The sequence below is a fragment of the Nycticebus coucang genome, chromosome 7 (assembly GCF_027406575.1).
Source record: "Nycticebus coucang isolate mNycCou1 chromosome 7, mNycCou1.pri, whole genome shotgun sequence".
Lineage (NCBI taxonomy): Eukaryota > Metazoa > Chordata > Mammalia > Primates > Lorisidae > Nycticebus > Nycticebus coucang.
Genome location: NC_069786.1, coordinates 43,960,236 through 43,975,181, shown reverse-complemented (window position 1 = coordinate 43,975,181; position 14,946 = coordinate 43,960,236). Strand labels below are relative to the sequence as shown.

General features: G+C 40.8%; 1 protein-coding gene across 1 annotated transcript in view; it reads right to left on the bottom strand.

The window, feature by feature from the left end:
- Window positions 1-14,946, bottom strand: part of KIF5C (kinesin family member 5C) — a 167,219-nt gene that overhangs the window by 32,715 nt on the left and 119,558 nt on the right. The window contains exons 13-16 of the mRNA XM_053597333.1: window positions 13,660-13,728; window positions 11,536-11,742; window positions 8,851-8,997; window positions 2,287-2,475 (exon numbers count right to left, since the gene is read on the bottom strand). Coding sequence (XP_053453308.1) covers window positions 2,287-2,475; window positions 8,851-8,997; window positions 11,536-11,742; window positions 13,660-13,728 — 612 coding nt within the window. The remainder of the gene's footprint in view (window positions 1-2,286; window positions 2,476-8,850; window positions 8,998-11,535; window positions 11,743-13,659; window positions 13,729-14,946) is intronic.

Sequence of the window (14,946 nt, the reverse complement as noted above, 5' to 3'; positions counted from 1 at the left end):
ACGCAGGTATTCTTTAATCCTAAAACATCCTAATATTCCTGACTCTGATCCCATTCACCAAAGTCAGTATTATTCTGAGACCCAGGTGATGGGTGTCCCAGTCCTGGGCTCTCGGCTTTAGTGTGCCCCACTGGGCCTTCCTCTGGCTGTACCTACCTCCACTGAGCAAGGTTTGCAGACCAAGGGAGCATGCCCACCTGAACCCACATCCCCTTCTAGACCACACTGAGTACTAGGGACCTAGAAACTCCCTACTCCAATGGCCATATGGCCATACACATGGCCGGCACTGCCTCTTCCTCATCAATTTATATAGTTGTTTGTTTTTGTTTTTGGGGGGTTTTTTTTGCAGTTTTTGGCCAGGGCTGGGTTTGAACCCACCACCTACGGCATATGGGGCTGGCACCCTACTCCTTTGAGCCACAGGCATAGCCCAATTTATATAGATTTATAGTCAACACAGTTCTATCAGTTTCATCAAGTTGCAATGGGTACAGAAGGGACTCGGACATGCAGCTGGAATGCCAGCTGGAAAAGGAAGAGTGGAGAGTGGGCTGCAGGCCACAGGGCTCTATTTATACCCTTGCCATAGTCCCCAAGAGTTAGGTCAGAACTGCTTAAAGTCCTTGCTGTCAGTATCATAGGTGATCTAGAAGGCACATTCGAGGTGCACTGTTCACTAATGCTTAGCATTTTTCTTCTCAGTATTCATAAATTATAAAAATGGCTCCTGATAAATGATAACAATATACATAAAAAATAAAGATGTGAAGCAAATCCAGAAAAAGTGGTGTAAATTTCCTCTATAAGCCACTCAGCCTTATCTATTATTTCACCCTTAGGTCTCTGGGCTTATCTGCACGAATGCACATTTTACAGAGTCGCAAAGCACAGCAGAGATATAACTCAGTACTTTCAGTTTACCTTATATTTAATTTAATTATACTTTCCAAATGTCTAGGTTTTATAAAATTTTTATAAGAGGTACATAATTTTCTTCCCTGTATCTTTGTCTTATTAGTCTGTCCATGGATATTTGGGTAATTTATTTTATCGTAACATAAAATAACACTCTACTCTACACCTTTTACATAAGCTTTTAATATTTTTAATCAGGAAATGATTACACTATTCAAAGTAAAAATTTTTCATTTTCATTACAAAAATACAGTAAGTGAAATTACTGAACCAAAGTATACCTACATTTTTATGTTTTGATTTCTAAGGTACTTTTCAAAACTGACCAAATTATACTTTTTTTTTCAAGTTATACTTTTATCAATAAAGTATGAACATATCAAGTTCACTAGTCCACTGAATAATCTTTTCAATGCATTTTTGTTTATTATGTTGGTTACAAAATAGACCCTTGTGGATCCCTTTTAGACAGGAGGTTGGAGAGGTTTCCATGATTACATATTATGATTAAAAGCATGCCAGAATGAAGTATGCTTTTGTCTGCTTCCCAGTATTATTTGGCACACCAATCCAAGCTGGTATCTGTTTCCCCCAAATGACTCAGGCTATTCTAAGGCCTGGCATAGAGCAGTGAGCCACTGACCACTCTCACAAACCTCAGTCCTGCATATCAAGCTCAGGGATCAGTGACAGTCCAGGAACTGGGTTGCTGTTTTCTGAAACTACCTTACTAAAATGAAAATGCCATGCCAATGAGAAGAAAAGTAGCCTTGTCCACTGAGCAAATGAGATGCACTCTTGGGTATGACAAGTCCTGAAGACTTGCACTTTGGTTGGAGTCCCAGCCATTGATCGGCTTATGTGTTTAGGCAATGTATTTAATCTAAGTCTCAGTTTCCTATCCAAAAAAGAGAAGCTATAATAAAACCTGCCTACCAGGACTTTCTAAAGATTGGGTAAGAAAATGCAGTGCTGAGCACCATGCCGCACACAGTGTCAACACTCAATACGCACCACCCACTGCTGCCCCGAGCACTAGTGGTAGTGGTAGTTTGTTTTCCCAAATTAAATTGGACCTATGGTAAAGATTAAAAGATAAAGAAATGTTAAGATAGGAGTATTAGAGATTCCATTCATTATCTATCTGCCCATCTATGGGTGGACAAATACGACATATCCTTTAAAAAGGGAAGGAACTCAAGAGAATTTAAGTACGACATACAACAAAACCTACCCTCAAGAATAACCCTACATTGTCATTGCCTGGAGGAGGCCACATTCATGTAAAGCAAAGTCCATCAGCCATCCCTGCTCTGCTCCAGCAAGGCCGTGGGCAGTGCGTACAGTGGGGAGAGAGGAGAGGCCCACCTGGGAGATGAGCAGCTGGCAGGCAGCCAGCTCCCGCTCACTGGCACTCATCTTCTTGCTGGAGTCCATCTGGGCGCTCTCCAGCTGCTTGCTGCGGTTGACCAAGGACTTGACCTCTGACTTCATCTTGCTGATGTATAGCCGGGCCATGGTGAACTCCTCCTCAATGACGCCATTCACATCTGCCAGCTGAGCACAGGAGGGAGCACACTCAAACATGGCCTCTAACATCCAGAAGGTCCAGGATTCCCCCGAAACCCATCCTCAGATCCACAGGATGTCCATGGATTTTTGGTTAAGAGTCCTGATCATAGGGCAAGCTAACAACAATCTATGAAACCTTGGGTGAAATTTTCTGTTGAAAATCCCTACTCAATATAATCCTCAGTTAACCAGATTTTGCATTACACTTGACTTTTAAGATAAAAGAGATGACATCAGAAGAAAAAACACTGGCTGGGCACAGTGGCTCATGCCTGGGAAACTGAGGCAGGTGGATTGCTTGAGCTCAGGAACTAGAGACCAACCTGAGCAAGACCAAGAGTTTGTCTCTAAAAAATAGCCGGGCACTGTGGTGGGCACCTGTAGTCCCAGCTACTCGGGAGGCTGAGGAAAGACAATCACTTAAGCCCAAGAATTTGAGGTTGCTGTGGGCTATGATGCCACGACACTCTACTGAGGGGTGACAAAATGAGACTCTGTCTCCAAAAAAAAAGAAAAAGAAAGAAGAAGAAGATGAAGAAAACCCTGAAAAATTTTAAAAGGAAATAACCTCAAAGACATATACCATTTACTGTCTTAACACATTTCTGTAATAGCAAGCCCCGTGCTCTTAAAGGTGAACCTGAATCCCTATAAAAACTCCAACTGGGGGTGAAATTGGCAGGATCTCATCTAATTTGCACAATGTGAGGGTGCTCAGGATGCCCCCGGGTGAAGGGCTCAACTACAACTTGAAATTTACCTTAGAATTGAAAACCTCAACTTCTGTACTTTCATATTAATTTGTAATAAAAAAAAAAACTCAAAATTTCAATTATGTCCTTGAGGCCAGGAGTTTGAGACCAGCCTGAACAACACAGCAAGACTCTGTCTCTACAAAAAGTAATTAAAAAAAAATTAGCTGGCATGCTAGTGCATACCTGTACTTCTAACTACTCAAAAGGCTGAGGAAGGCAGATTGCTTGAATCCTGGAGTTCAAGGCTGCAGTGAGCTATGATCATACCACTGCACTCCAACTTGCATGAGAGAGCAAAATCTATCTCCCCGCTCCCCAAAACTTTATGTTCTCTATAGTCTGCTTGTTTAGGCACAAAAGTAGTCTAATGCCTTCAATGTTTCTATAAGCAAGGATTAAAATAAAAAAGAGTTTCTAATAGTCCCCAATTAAATAGAAAGTCCAATGAGTATGAATGTACCATTCATTATCAAAGACCTTCTTGATGAAGGTGTCCCTGCATGACTTTTCAATGCTACCAATCTATTTTTTCTTGCTTTTTCATGCCTGCCTTTTCCAAACACACAGTAATCTAGATAATTATTTAAGATCATCTGAGAAGAACAGTCTAAAACCACCTTTGGAAGGAAGCAGCAACAGCCAGAATTCCTGTATGATCTTTATTTAGTTTCTGCATTTCAGAGCTCTATTGGAAACAAAAATTGAAGCAAGATACTTGAGAAAGAAACTCTTTGTTTTTTTTATTGTTGGGGATTCATTGAGGGTACAATAAGCCAGGTTACACTGATTGCATTTGTTAGGTAAAGTCCCTCTTGCAATCATGTCTTGCCCCCAAAAAGTGTGGTACACACCAAGGCCCCAACCCCCTCCCTCTTTTCCTCTCTGTGCTCTCCCCTTCCCCCACCCCCACTGTGACCTTAATTGTCATTAATTGTCCTCATATCAAAATTGAGTGCATAGGATTCATGCTTCTCCATTCTTGTGATGTTTTACTAAGAATAATGTCTTCCAGTTCCATCCAGGTTAATACGAAGGATGTAAAGTCTCCATTTTTTTTAATGGCTGAATAGTATTCCATGGTATACATATACCACAGCTTGTTAATCCATTCCTGGGTTGGTGGGCACTTAGGCTGTTTCCACATTTTGGCGATTGTAAATTGAGCTGCAATAAACAGTCTAGTACAGGTGTCCTTATGATAAAAGGATTTTTTTCCCTTCTGGGTAGATGCCCTGTAATGGGATTGCAGGATCAAATGGGAGGTCTCTTAATGAAATGCAAACATGATCTTGTAGGGCAATTGACCAAATGTGCAAGTAACTGTGTGCCTATTCCGTTTGACCACCAGAGGGCAGCCTAGCACCTCAGTAGAAAACAAAGAGCCTGGTCCAGAATCCAGCCCTCCAACACAGGCTTCTATGGGTTCTGAACAATGCTTCCCACCCTATTTTTTAGATGTCCCACAGTACACTCTAAATGCCTGCTTTTGTCATTACTGCTGTCATTAACTCATCGTATAATTATTTTTTCACCTAACATTTAAGAGCTGAGAAAATGGAATCGGGTATCAGCCCTGACATTGGATGCCAAATATGGAGTACACTAGATAGTGCCGGCCAGGTACCTGTAACTTGGCGTCAGTGTTCCCCTAAGAGTTCAATGGCACCTATCGCCCAACTCCGATGTCAGTCAGCACAATGCAGAATCTAAGTTAATGGCAAGAAAATCTACAAGTATCAATTTCTGCCTCTACCTTAACGGAGGTTCTTGCTAAGCCAGTTATACTTCTGCCCGTGAAAGATTTGCCTGCCAACACCACTACTGCCCACATTTCTTTTAAATCCAATGGCACAGAGATGGGGTGAGAAAAATCTGTAATATTTAAATTCAGTTTTGTTCTGTCTTTGGCACTGGTCCAATGGGGAAAAGGGACGAGAAACACGTCCCTAAGCCTGACCAGGTGTATCTCATGTGTCATCCGGCTTTAGTAGAAAAATAAGGAACATCCATCTCCCCAATATGGAATTCACAGCCTATACCAGTTCCTGGTGGGAAAACACTGCAAAACCAATAGCTCATGCAACTTGAGACGAGGACAAACCCCTTTTCTTTTCCAGGTCTGTTAAAGTAGGACACTTTTGCTTTTTATACCCAGATGTCATATAAGTTGGAGAAGAGTTAAAAAGAAAATCTATCAATATACACACATACATATATAATGATGGGCCTCCTCCAGAGTGAGAGCTGGACATTTCTTGTCCCAAACCAGAACCAAAACTTCTGAAGCCTACTGTTGTCCTAGGAAGTCTAAAAGGAGATATGGAATTGGTGTCTGATGGAGAGAACAATCCTCCAAACAAATGGTTTCCAGCCGTGAGGTTTCTCACAACTGCAGAGTCTGGGTACTTACTGATTTCATGTTCAAAAGTTTCTGGTAATTCCAGTGCACTGTTATTTCCAAAAGGATAATCTAAGAATAATCAGACTATGCTGCAAAAATGTTATTTATAACTCTCCCAGAAGCTGACAATGCCTCCAGAAGTACATGCCAGACGACAAGACCCGTGGGATTCAGTACCAGCACTGATCTGGTAGAAAAGGCACTGCCGTGAAATCACACAGAAGCTACGGCCTGCCACTCTCCCAGTCTCCAGGCGAAGAGTCGTCCTCCCACCCTGATCCCAGGCCTCCTAGAGATGGAGTGGCTATGCACAGTCAAGAAATATTGCCACTTCCAGGCCACGCTGAAGGTAAGTAAAGTGAGCGTTCATAGTACAAGGCCTAAAAGTCAGAATGGGACTAAAAGTAATCAGTGAGGATTGAAAGAAAATTAGGCAGCCAGTCCAATTCATTTCACTTACTCTACCTCAACTTTCTGTTCAGTCAACAGATTCCTGGAAATCTTTGTTTTAAGGCAAGCCCAGTGTCATAGGTACACTGGGCTCACTTGTCATTTACTGTGCTCATCTTGTACTGTTGACTAAACAAAATGCTTTTCTCCTCACGTCCTAAAACCTATCAGGAGGGACCTTGTAGGAACCAAATAGGATTTTAGGAACACAAATACAAGATTACTGAAACATCTCCTTGCTCTCATTTTACTATGCCAAAAGAATGATGATTATCAATTGAAAGTCATGACCAGTAAGAAAAGTATCTGGTCCTATAATGATAAATCTAACAAATAAACCATATGATTTCTGAGTGACAACCTTTGAGATTATCTAAACTCATCTTGTCATTTTACAGATAGGAAAATGAAGTCCAAAGAAGTAGTGACCTGTCCCAAGTCGTACAACTATTTAATGCCAGCTCTCACTGCCCTGAAGATTAAATCATAATTAGAAGGAAAAAGGCAGACTCATTAAGAATAAAATGATCTATAAGTGAGAATTATCAATGAAATTAACTAGGGCATCCAATGTCTGGAATCCAAAAATAATCTCAAAAACATGCAACTGAGTATTTAAAAATAATCTCAATCATACTTCAGATTCCCAAAGGTAAGGACTCTTTTTTTAATGCTGAAGCACACAGACACTCCTTGATTTCATTAGCATTTTCATCAGCTCTATTTTAGGCATAAAAATACCTTCTTTCTTTACCCTTATCAGCAGCAGCCACCAATGTCCCGTAAATCAATTCTGCCTTCTTCATACTGAGGCCATTTAATCACCCGACACCAAAACTTGATTGCTCAACATCAACATGGTTCAAAAAATTAAATTCTCAAATATAAATCACCAAAGTGAAGTGTAGTAATATCAACTCTATCATATCTGAGAATTCTGTGTTAAAATTAGATTCATTCACAGAATTTGTGAAATATTCACTTACAACAGAAGTTCCATGAAGGAATGGTTAAGTGTACAAGTGGTCATATGCTCTAAGCAAGGACCTCTTCCACCATCCAAAAAGGACTTCCAGTGTTTTCCAGAAATAGTCTATATAAACCAAAACCTAATCCGGAAGTGATTTTCTAGAATTTAACAATCCCAACTCACAACCTGAGTGTTTCCACTAAGCACGCTGATGTAGAATGCAGCCTTTTAAAGATAAACTGGCTAACTTCAAAGACTTTGGTTTTAGGGATGTGTGAGGTGGAAGGTAAGCATTGATAAAATCAGCACGCATTTATCAATGACTATTCTGTACAAGATGCTGCATTACTAGAAAGCTGTGATAATCAAAACATTGTGGTATTGGCAGGTAATTGAGGATTAGACCAATGAAACAAAACAGTGACTAGAGAGACTAGGGACAGCCCCAGACCCTTTTGTGGGTGATAGATGTGTTCATTGTCTTAATGGTGGGGATGGTTTCTTGAGTGTGCATATACACAAAACTTTCCAACATACCTGAAATATGTGTAGCTTACATTATGTAAATTATAACTCAATAAAGCTAATTTTTAAAAAGGTTTCCACCTGCTTTTCAGTTAAATGACAACAATGGCCTCTCTAAATTTAGTAAATTATCAATTGTTCTTGGCTAATAACATTTTTATTCTCTCTTGTCCCTCTGTTCCTAGCTTCTGGATAGTTTTATTCCACTCATATTCTCCCTACCTCTCTTAGTTCCTTGCTATCCAAAGCACCAATTTGTATAACCCCAGGGGATTAATCAAAACTGGTTTAAGTTAACAGCAATGTTCCTAGTCCCCTTTGCTTTCCCCCAGGAGTTAGGGTGGTCATGTGACCCCCCAATTCTGATCAATGAAGTCTGAAGGTATATCTACTGGGGACTTCTAGGATCTGTTTCCTTCCTAGATGAAAGGAGTTAGCCCTTTCAGTCCATTAGGGTGTGGCTGAGTAAGGACGTAATGATTGGTGCTATAGCAGCTATTTTTGTACCATGAGGCTAAATCTTAAGGCTATGAAAAGGAAGTAGGCTGAGGTCAATAAAAAGGAAACAAAGAAAAGGCCTGAGTCCTTGACATTGTTGAGCCACTGCATCAAACCAAAATTTCTTTCTCAAACTTTAGTAAGCATAAAAATCACGTAGAGAATTTTGTTAAAATGCAAATTTTGTTAAATTTGTTAATAGACTCTGTAGGTCTATGGGGAAGCCAAAGGGAATATAGGTCCAATAAGTTCCTAAAGGGAGGTAGATCACACCCTGAATCGCAAGATTCTAGAATTCTTATGTAGTGAATAATTAAATGTGGTTTTATTTCTTAAGCTACTGTTAGAATCCTATTAGTCTCAGCTGAAAGGTTTTCTAATTCATAGTGACTGGTTAGAGAATTTTCACTCCACTGGGTTCTTATAGAAAAGAAAAAAACAACAATTCTGAGACTAGAACTATGACTTAAGAGATCTAATTCCAAACTCGTGTGACACTGGCAAAATAGACCAATTTACATAAGACCAATCAAAACCTGAAGACATTCCCTAGATTTGAAATTTTTTTCTCCTCATCCTAACCCCAACAATCATTCATCACTGAGTCATTCCATCAGTACTTTTTTAACCATTCAAATGCTACCTGGCACATGATGGATGCAAAGCATGGTACTAAGCATTGAATACTTCCGACAATAAAAACACAGCCCCTGCTCAGACACAATAAGGGCGGTAGAGACAATAAAACAAGGCTGGCTTACCGTCTTCACATCGTTAGTACCAATAATTCCACCTATCTCCCCCAGATCCTTCAACAGCAAGTTCAAGATCTCAGTAGCCCTCTTTTTCTGGTGGTTGCTAAGCTCTTGTAGCTGGCTTAGCTCTCTTTGTGTGGTTGTCAGTGTAGTCTGAAAAACAAATTTCAACAACAAATTAAAAAGGATTCCCCATCAGTTTCATACATGCCACATTACAAAGAATAGCAGCATCACATGGGATGGAGTTCTCTCCTCGATTCTCCTGCCTTCAACATAAGAAGTTAAACATCCTCTTAAAGCAAAATGCATAGCCCTGCATATTCTTTGGTAAGAAGAGGAACTTCACAGGGACAAGTTTTATCATATGACCTAATACCTTGTATGTCTACACAGATGACACAATTTCCAGGCCAGTGAAATAAGTAATTAAAAACAGGGCCAGGCACAGTGGCTCACACCTGTAATTCCAGCACTCTGGGAGGCCAAGGTGGATGGATCATTGAACTTAGGAGTTCGAGGCCAGTCTGACCAAGAGCAAGACCCCCATTTCTAAAAATAGCCAGGTGTTGTGACAGGCGCCTATAGTCCCAGCTACTCAGGAGGCTGAGGCAAGAGGATCACATAAGCCCAGGAGTGTGAGGTTGCTGTGAGCTGTGTTGCCACGACACTCTACTGAGGGTGACAAAGTGAGACTCTGTCTCAAAAATAAATAAAGTCCCCCAAAAAGGAGCCCTTCGGTTTAGAACATTTGGTCACATCTTCCTGCTTAACCAGATGCTGTTTCAGCCCACCCTGTTTTATTTTGGGGTCTAAACATATTTCCCCACCTCTATTTCTAAACAAATCTGCTCCTGGGCCACTTCCATATTCCCACCTAAGTTCATAAAAATAGACAGAACTGGAATACACAGTCCAGAGGAATATCAATAACTTTACAGAAACCACTTCAAAAAAGTCTTCTAATTTTCACAGTGAAGACGAATTAAACATTATTCATCTTTTCTCAAAATTAGTTAAGTTCAAATGAAGATATATTCTTAATGTGTAGCAGAAGCTCTACTGCCTTGTGAAACTTTAACAAACTGCCAAAACATACACGTCTTCACTAACTCTCCCTATAACTAGAATAGCCAATTTTTGGTGTCTTGGTATTAAGTCAGCCGACAAACAAGTAACTGCCCTATGCAAGAAGCTGTGGAGGTTAATGCACAGACATCTATACAATTCTTCCATATGCAGCTATTTTAACGATCTGACTAAAAACAATACTCTAAACCAGTCGAATAGAACTTCAGTTTAATGGAAAATAAGGACTGTATATGAAAAATGTGACACTGTTTTGAGAAGCAAACAATCCTAGGACTAATTGGGAGAATTCTGTAGAAAACACTAAACAGAGAAAAGCTCAATCTCCCCCTTTCCTAAGTAAATTCTGAATGAGTTTGTTTTGTTTGGCATTGCCAACCACTTATTTCATCTTATTTTTAAAATCCACAGAAGCAGGAGTCCCCATCTTGGGAAACCATTAGAAAAGTCTTCCTCCGTGCTGCCGAATGTATGGAGTGAGCAGCATTTCCTATCAGCTCCGCGGGCAGCAGATTAGCACTTTCCTGCACCATCTGCTGCTTCTTCCTCTCCGGAGGACTTGATGTTTTCCACAAAGCAGGCTGGGCACAATCCCAGGACACCAGGCCACTGGGCAGAGGTGCCAAGGGCAGCAGGTTACAGCCACTCAGTCTCTCCACCACCCACTTTCCAAACAAAAAAAGGGCACATCCCACCACCAGCCACTGTGCCAAATGCTCACTGGCCCTGCTGCCCCCAGCACACTGTGCAGAACCCACAACGCCTTTCATTTGGAGAAGCTGGCAAGAAGAAAATGTGCAGACGGAAGCAATGGCTTACAAATAAACAGGCACAGCTTAGTCCCAGGCTCCTGAAGGTAACAGGACAAGAAGCTGAGGGGAGGGAGTAGATTTCATTAACGGAGGTATTAAAAAAAAGAGTGAAGCCCATACCTTCTATGGGTCCCCTGCTCTTGCCTATTAATAGCAACACACTGAGATTGGTTTCTAGATACTGTAGCGTGTGCACAGGTCTATGCTGAGTGCTTTACATACACTGTCACTAATCTTTACACCCTGCAAGGGGCATTCTATTATCCCTTTATAGATAAGAAAATTAAGACTGGAAACGTTTAAATATCCTAACTGAGGCCTAAGTGTCATAAGTCAAATTTGTAACTAGACAATGAACACTATCTGGGTGATGGGCACACTTGTACCCCTGACTCAAGCATCACAAAAGTGACCCATGTAATCAAAACACTTGTACCCCCATAATATTTTGAAACTAAAAAAAATTTTTTAAAATTGTAACTAGGATTTTTCTGACTCCAAAGTCTGAATGCTTTTAACTATTCCTACAAAGCATCCATGCTAATGTTATAAATTCTCTTGATATAAAATAGTTGTGATATGCAATTCTAAGATGTGTGTACAAAAGTATTTGAGTTTTTGGAGGGACCGCAGAGAATGAATTTAAGTTTATTTTTAGAATTAGACTTAAATTCATTCTCTCTGAGGTCCCTCCAATGAGGAACCCTCCTACACAGTATCAACAAACAGCAATATAGGTACAGGAATGGCAGCCAAGGAAGTCCCACCCCCAAGACATCAATGCTCCAACCGTTTTCTGGGCCAGCTCATCTGTCAGCTGCTCATTGGCTCTGGTCTTATCCTCCACTTCCTGTGACTTCTGGTCATAATTGACAGCCAACTCCTCAAGGGCCTGAAGAACTTCTTTCACCTCATCTTTGGCTGCTTCATTTTCAATCTGGAGACGTGTCAGCTCCTCCTGTATCTTCTCATAGTCTCTTCTCGTAGAAGCTAAAAGCTGGGGAAATGAGATGGCAGGGAATGTGTGAATGCAATGTTCAAATATTATGTTCTGTGCTCTATCCAAAATAAAAGTATTTCAAAACCAAGAAAACAAGTTGTAAAAGTTCAGGATAACAGAAAACCCCACTGTATGGTCCAGATATTAAATAAAAAAAAAAAAAAAGACAAGTTCTTATTTCAAAAATCTGGGGGGTTTATTTGTTCATTTGTTTAATTTAGAGCTGTACAGGCATAACACAAAGTGTGAATTACAAATCAAAAAGCTCTGTACTTTATAACTGGTTGGCTATTCCACACATTAAGCAAAAGATGGGGGAATCATTTGCAAAGGCTATAATACACATAATACTTAACACAGCCTTTTTAATATTATTGAGATTTTCGTTATAAACAGGTTAAAAGTGAATGCCTGGGCTTGTGCATGCTTTCATTATCTTTGTTTCTATTGCATTTTCAGACTTTCCTACAATCAATAGATATTGCCTTGATAATGTAGAAAAAAAGTATTATAGAGTTTTAACAGCAAGAAAAAGAAAAGCTTGTCATGGGCAGTAGTACCAATGCAGGGGAAGCAATGGGGTAGACTGGGAGGTGGAGGGCAGAAAACACTAAGCAAATGGAAAGCCTCAACTGTAGCTAAGGCAGAAATCAATATGGCTCATCTCATTGCAGAGGAATAGATTATCTCCTTACTGAGGGAAGTGTTTGGGCAGAAGAGGTGACGAGGAAGAAAGAGGAAGAGAAGAAAATGGTTACACAGTCCTGTTCCAGGATTGCAGGAAGAGGACACAAAGCCAAGCCACCTGCTGTCACTGCATCATGGGACCCAATCCATAGCATTTAGCAACAAAGCAGAAAGCAACTTAAAGCACAAAAGGGAACAGGACTTAGGTGGTTCTCAGCAAGGGAATTACCAATCATCTATGTTTGATAGATTGGTTGACTGTTCTTTGCTTAGGTTCCTATTTGTAGAACACTTGGCAAAAAAAAAGGCGTAATAAAAACATTTACTGGCAAACCGAATGCCTTTGAGGAGAGGCTGAATTTGTCCCCTTTTTAGTGTATCACATATATGCTAACACAGCACTGGGGCCCCTCTTCTCTTTACTTTCCCTCTTCTATCTTCTACTTTTGATTTTGTTTCCCTTCCGGACAGCAGAAGAACACGGTCTGTAGCAACGACCTGAGTCTACTGATTTGCAAAACTGAAATAGGCTAAAACAGCAGGACACAGGAGTACTGGACATGAGGACACTGAATCATCCTTTCCAACTACCAAGCCAAAGGTCTCTGTTCTTCCAGGACAAGTGTAGCAACTGGCTACTCACTCTCAAAAAGGCAGAGCTCTGGCTGGGCCCAGTGGTGGCTCAGGGATTTGCCTGTAATCCTAGCCCTCTGGGAAGCTGAGGCAGGAAAATCGCTTGAGCTCAGAAGTTCGAGACCAGCCAGAGCAAGAGTGAGAACTCTGTCTGTACTAAAAACAGAAAAATTAGTCAGATATTGTGGTGGGAGCCTGCAGTTCTAGCTACTTGGGAGGCTGAGGCAGGAGGATCGCTTGAACCCCAGAGTTTGAGGTTGCTGTGAGCTGGGCTAACAGCACTCTAAGCCTGAGCAACAGAGTTAAGACTTTGTCTCAAAAAGAAAAGGGGGGGGGGTGCCTGTGGCTCAAAGGAGTAGGGCGCTGGCCCCATATGCCAGAGGTGGTGGGTACAAACCCAGCCCCTGCCAAAAACTGCAAAAAAAAAGGGATAAAACACACACACACAAAAAAAATACTTCCAGAGTTCTATAAAGTCAGACATTTAATTTTCTAAATTCAGTGAAAATCAGCTTTTATGTTCCACAAACATCAATAACAAAGAGTAATAATAATTTTTAAACCTTTATTTAAAAAATTTATTGCACTCTTTACCTCATCCTGATCCAACATCTGTTGCTTTAGCTTTTCAGCCAACTGGCTCTGCTGGTTAATTTCATCATCCTGAAACAAAACATCATGTTTAACATTTTGGGGTTAGTTATGTCATTTTTGATAACCTGCTTTCTCAACAATAGTTAGATACTCTAAGCTTGCTAACAAGGCAGAGGGAATGGTGTGGTGGTCCTCCACAGGAGAGAAATTGGTTCTGAGATCTCATCGGGTTAAAATACCTCTTTATCCACCTTTCCCAGCTGATGACACAGCTGGATATTCTGGGAAATATAATATCCTACACATTTGACACAATTCCTGCTCATCCAGAAATCAGAGATTTAGGGCTTGGGAAATGAAAAGGACTTTGGAGACATCCACCCCAATTCTAAGGTGTTAAGAATGAATCCCTAATACAAAAACTAAGGGAAAGAATTTCTAACCAACTGCACTGTAATATACTAATGTCCTAGATCTTGTCAAACACATCAGTGACCAGGAACACTTTTCACACATAGGAAAGACCACCGTTTCTACTTCAAATCTTTCAGTTAGGCAGACGGGAAAAATATCAGCTAGAGAATTAGCCTTTAGCCCTGGCAGATCTCCCTCTGATTGTAAGTTAATTTTCTTACCAAACCTCACCTCGAGGGCAGAAGCATTAATGCTTACTCCGGGCTGTCACTGAAGAGGAGGTGTTGCTGACACAAAAGCCAGGGCGCTCCCTGCCGGCCTCTCCCAGTCCACCCCCAGCACCAGCTAAGGCAGAGGAGACTCAGTCTTCGCAACACTATTTTCTTGATTTCAAATGAAATTGAAAGCACAGCCTATGAAGAATGACAACCTGGCTTCCAACTGGCTCTCCCCCTTAGAAATAGGAGAGTCTGACATCTCTTCTAGGGTCTAAGCCCCAAACAGAGTCAGATGCAGTTCAGTATTATCGGGTCTCCCCTTTGTACTAGATCCTGCCTAGGTGTTCCCTTCAGCAGATTATTTTAAAAACAAAAACAAACCAAAAAAACCAACCCATGTGTACAGTGCTTTCTGCCTTTTCCAGAGTGAGGTAAGAAGGGGTAAACCTAAGGGTGGTATATGTGCATGCATTTGAATCAATTAACACAGTGTCACAAACTAATGCATTCCCTGGAGCAAGAAAATTCTAAAATCAATAGTACAGGATTTATAGTTTCTTTTCCTTTATAGAGAACATCTTTGGCCTCACTTCTCTGCTCAAAGACAGCCTATTTCTACTGAACTTTTTACATCAATGTTTCTTTAATGGGTTCT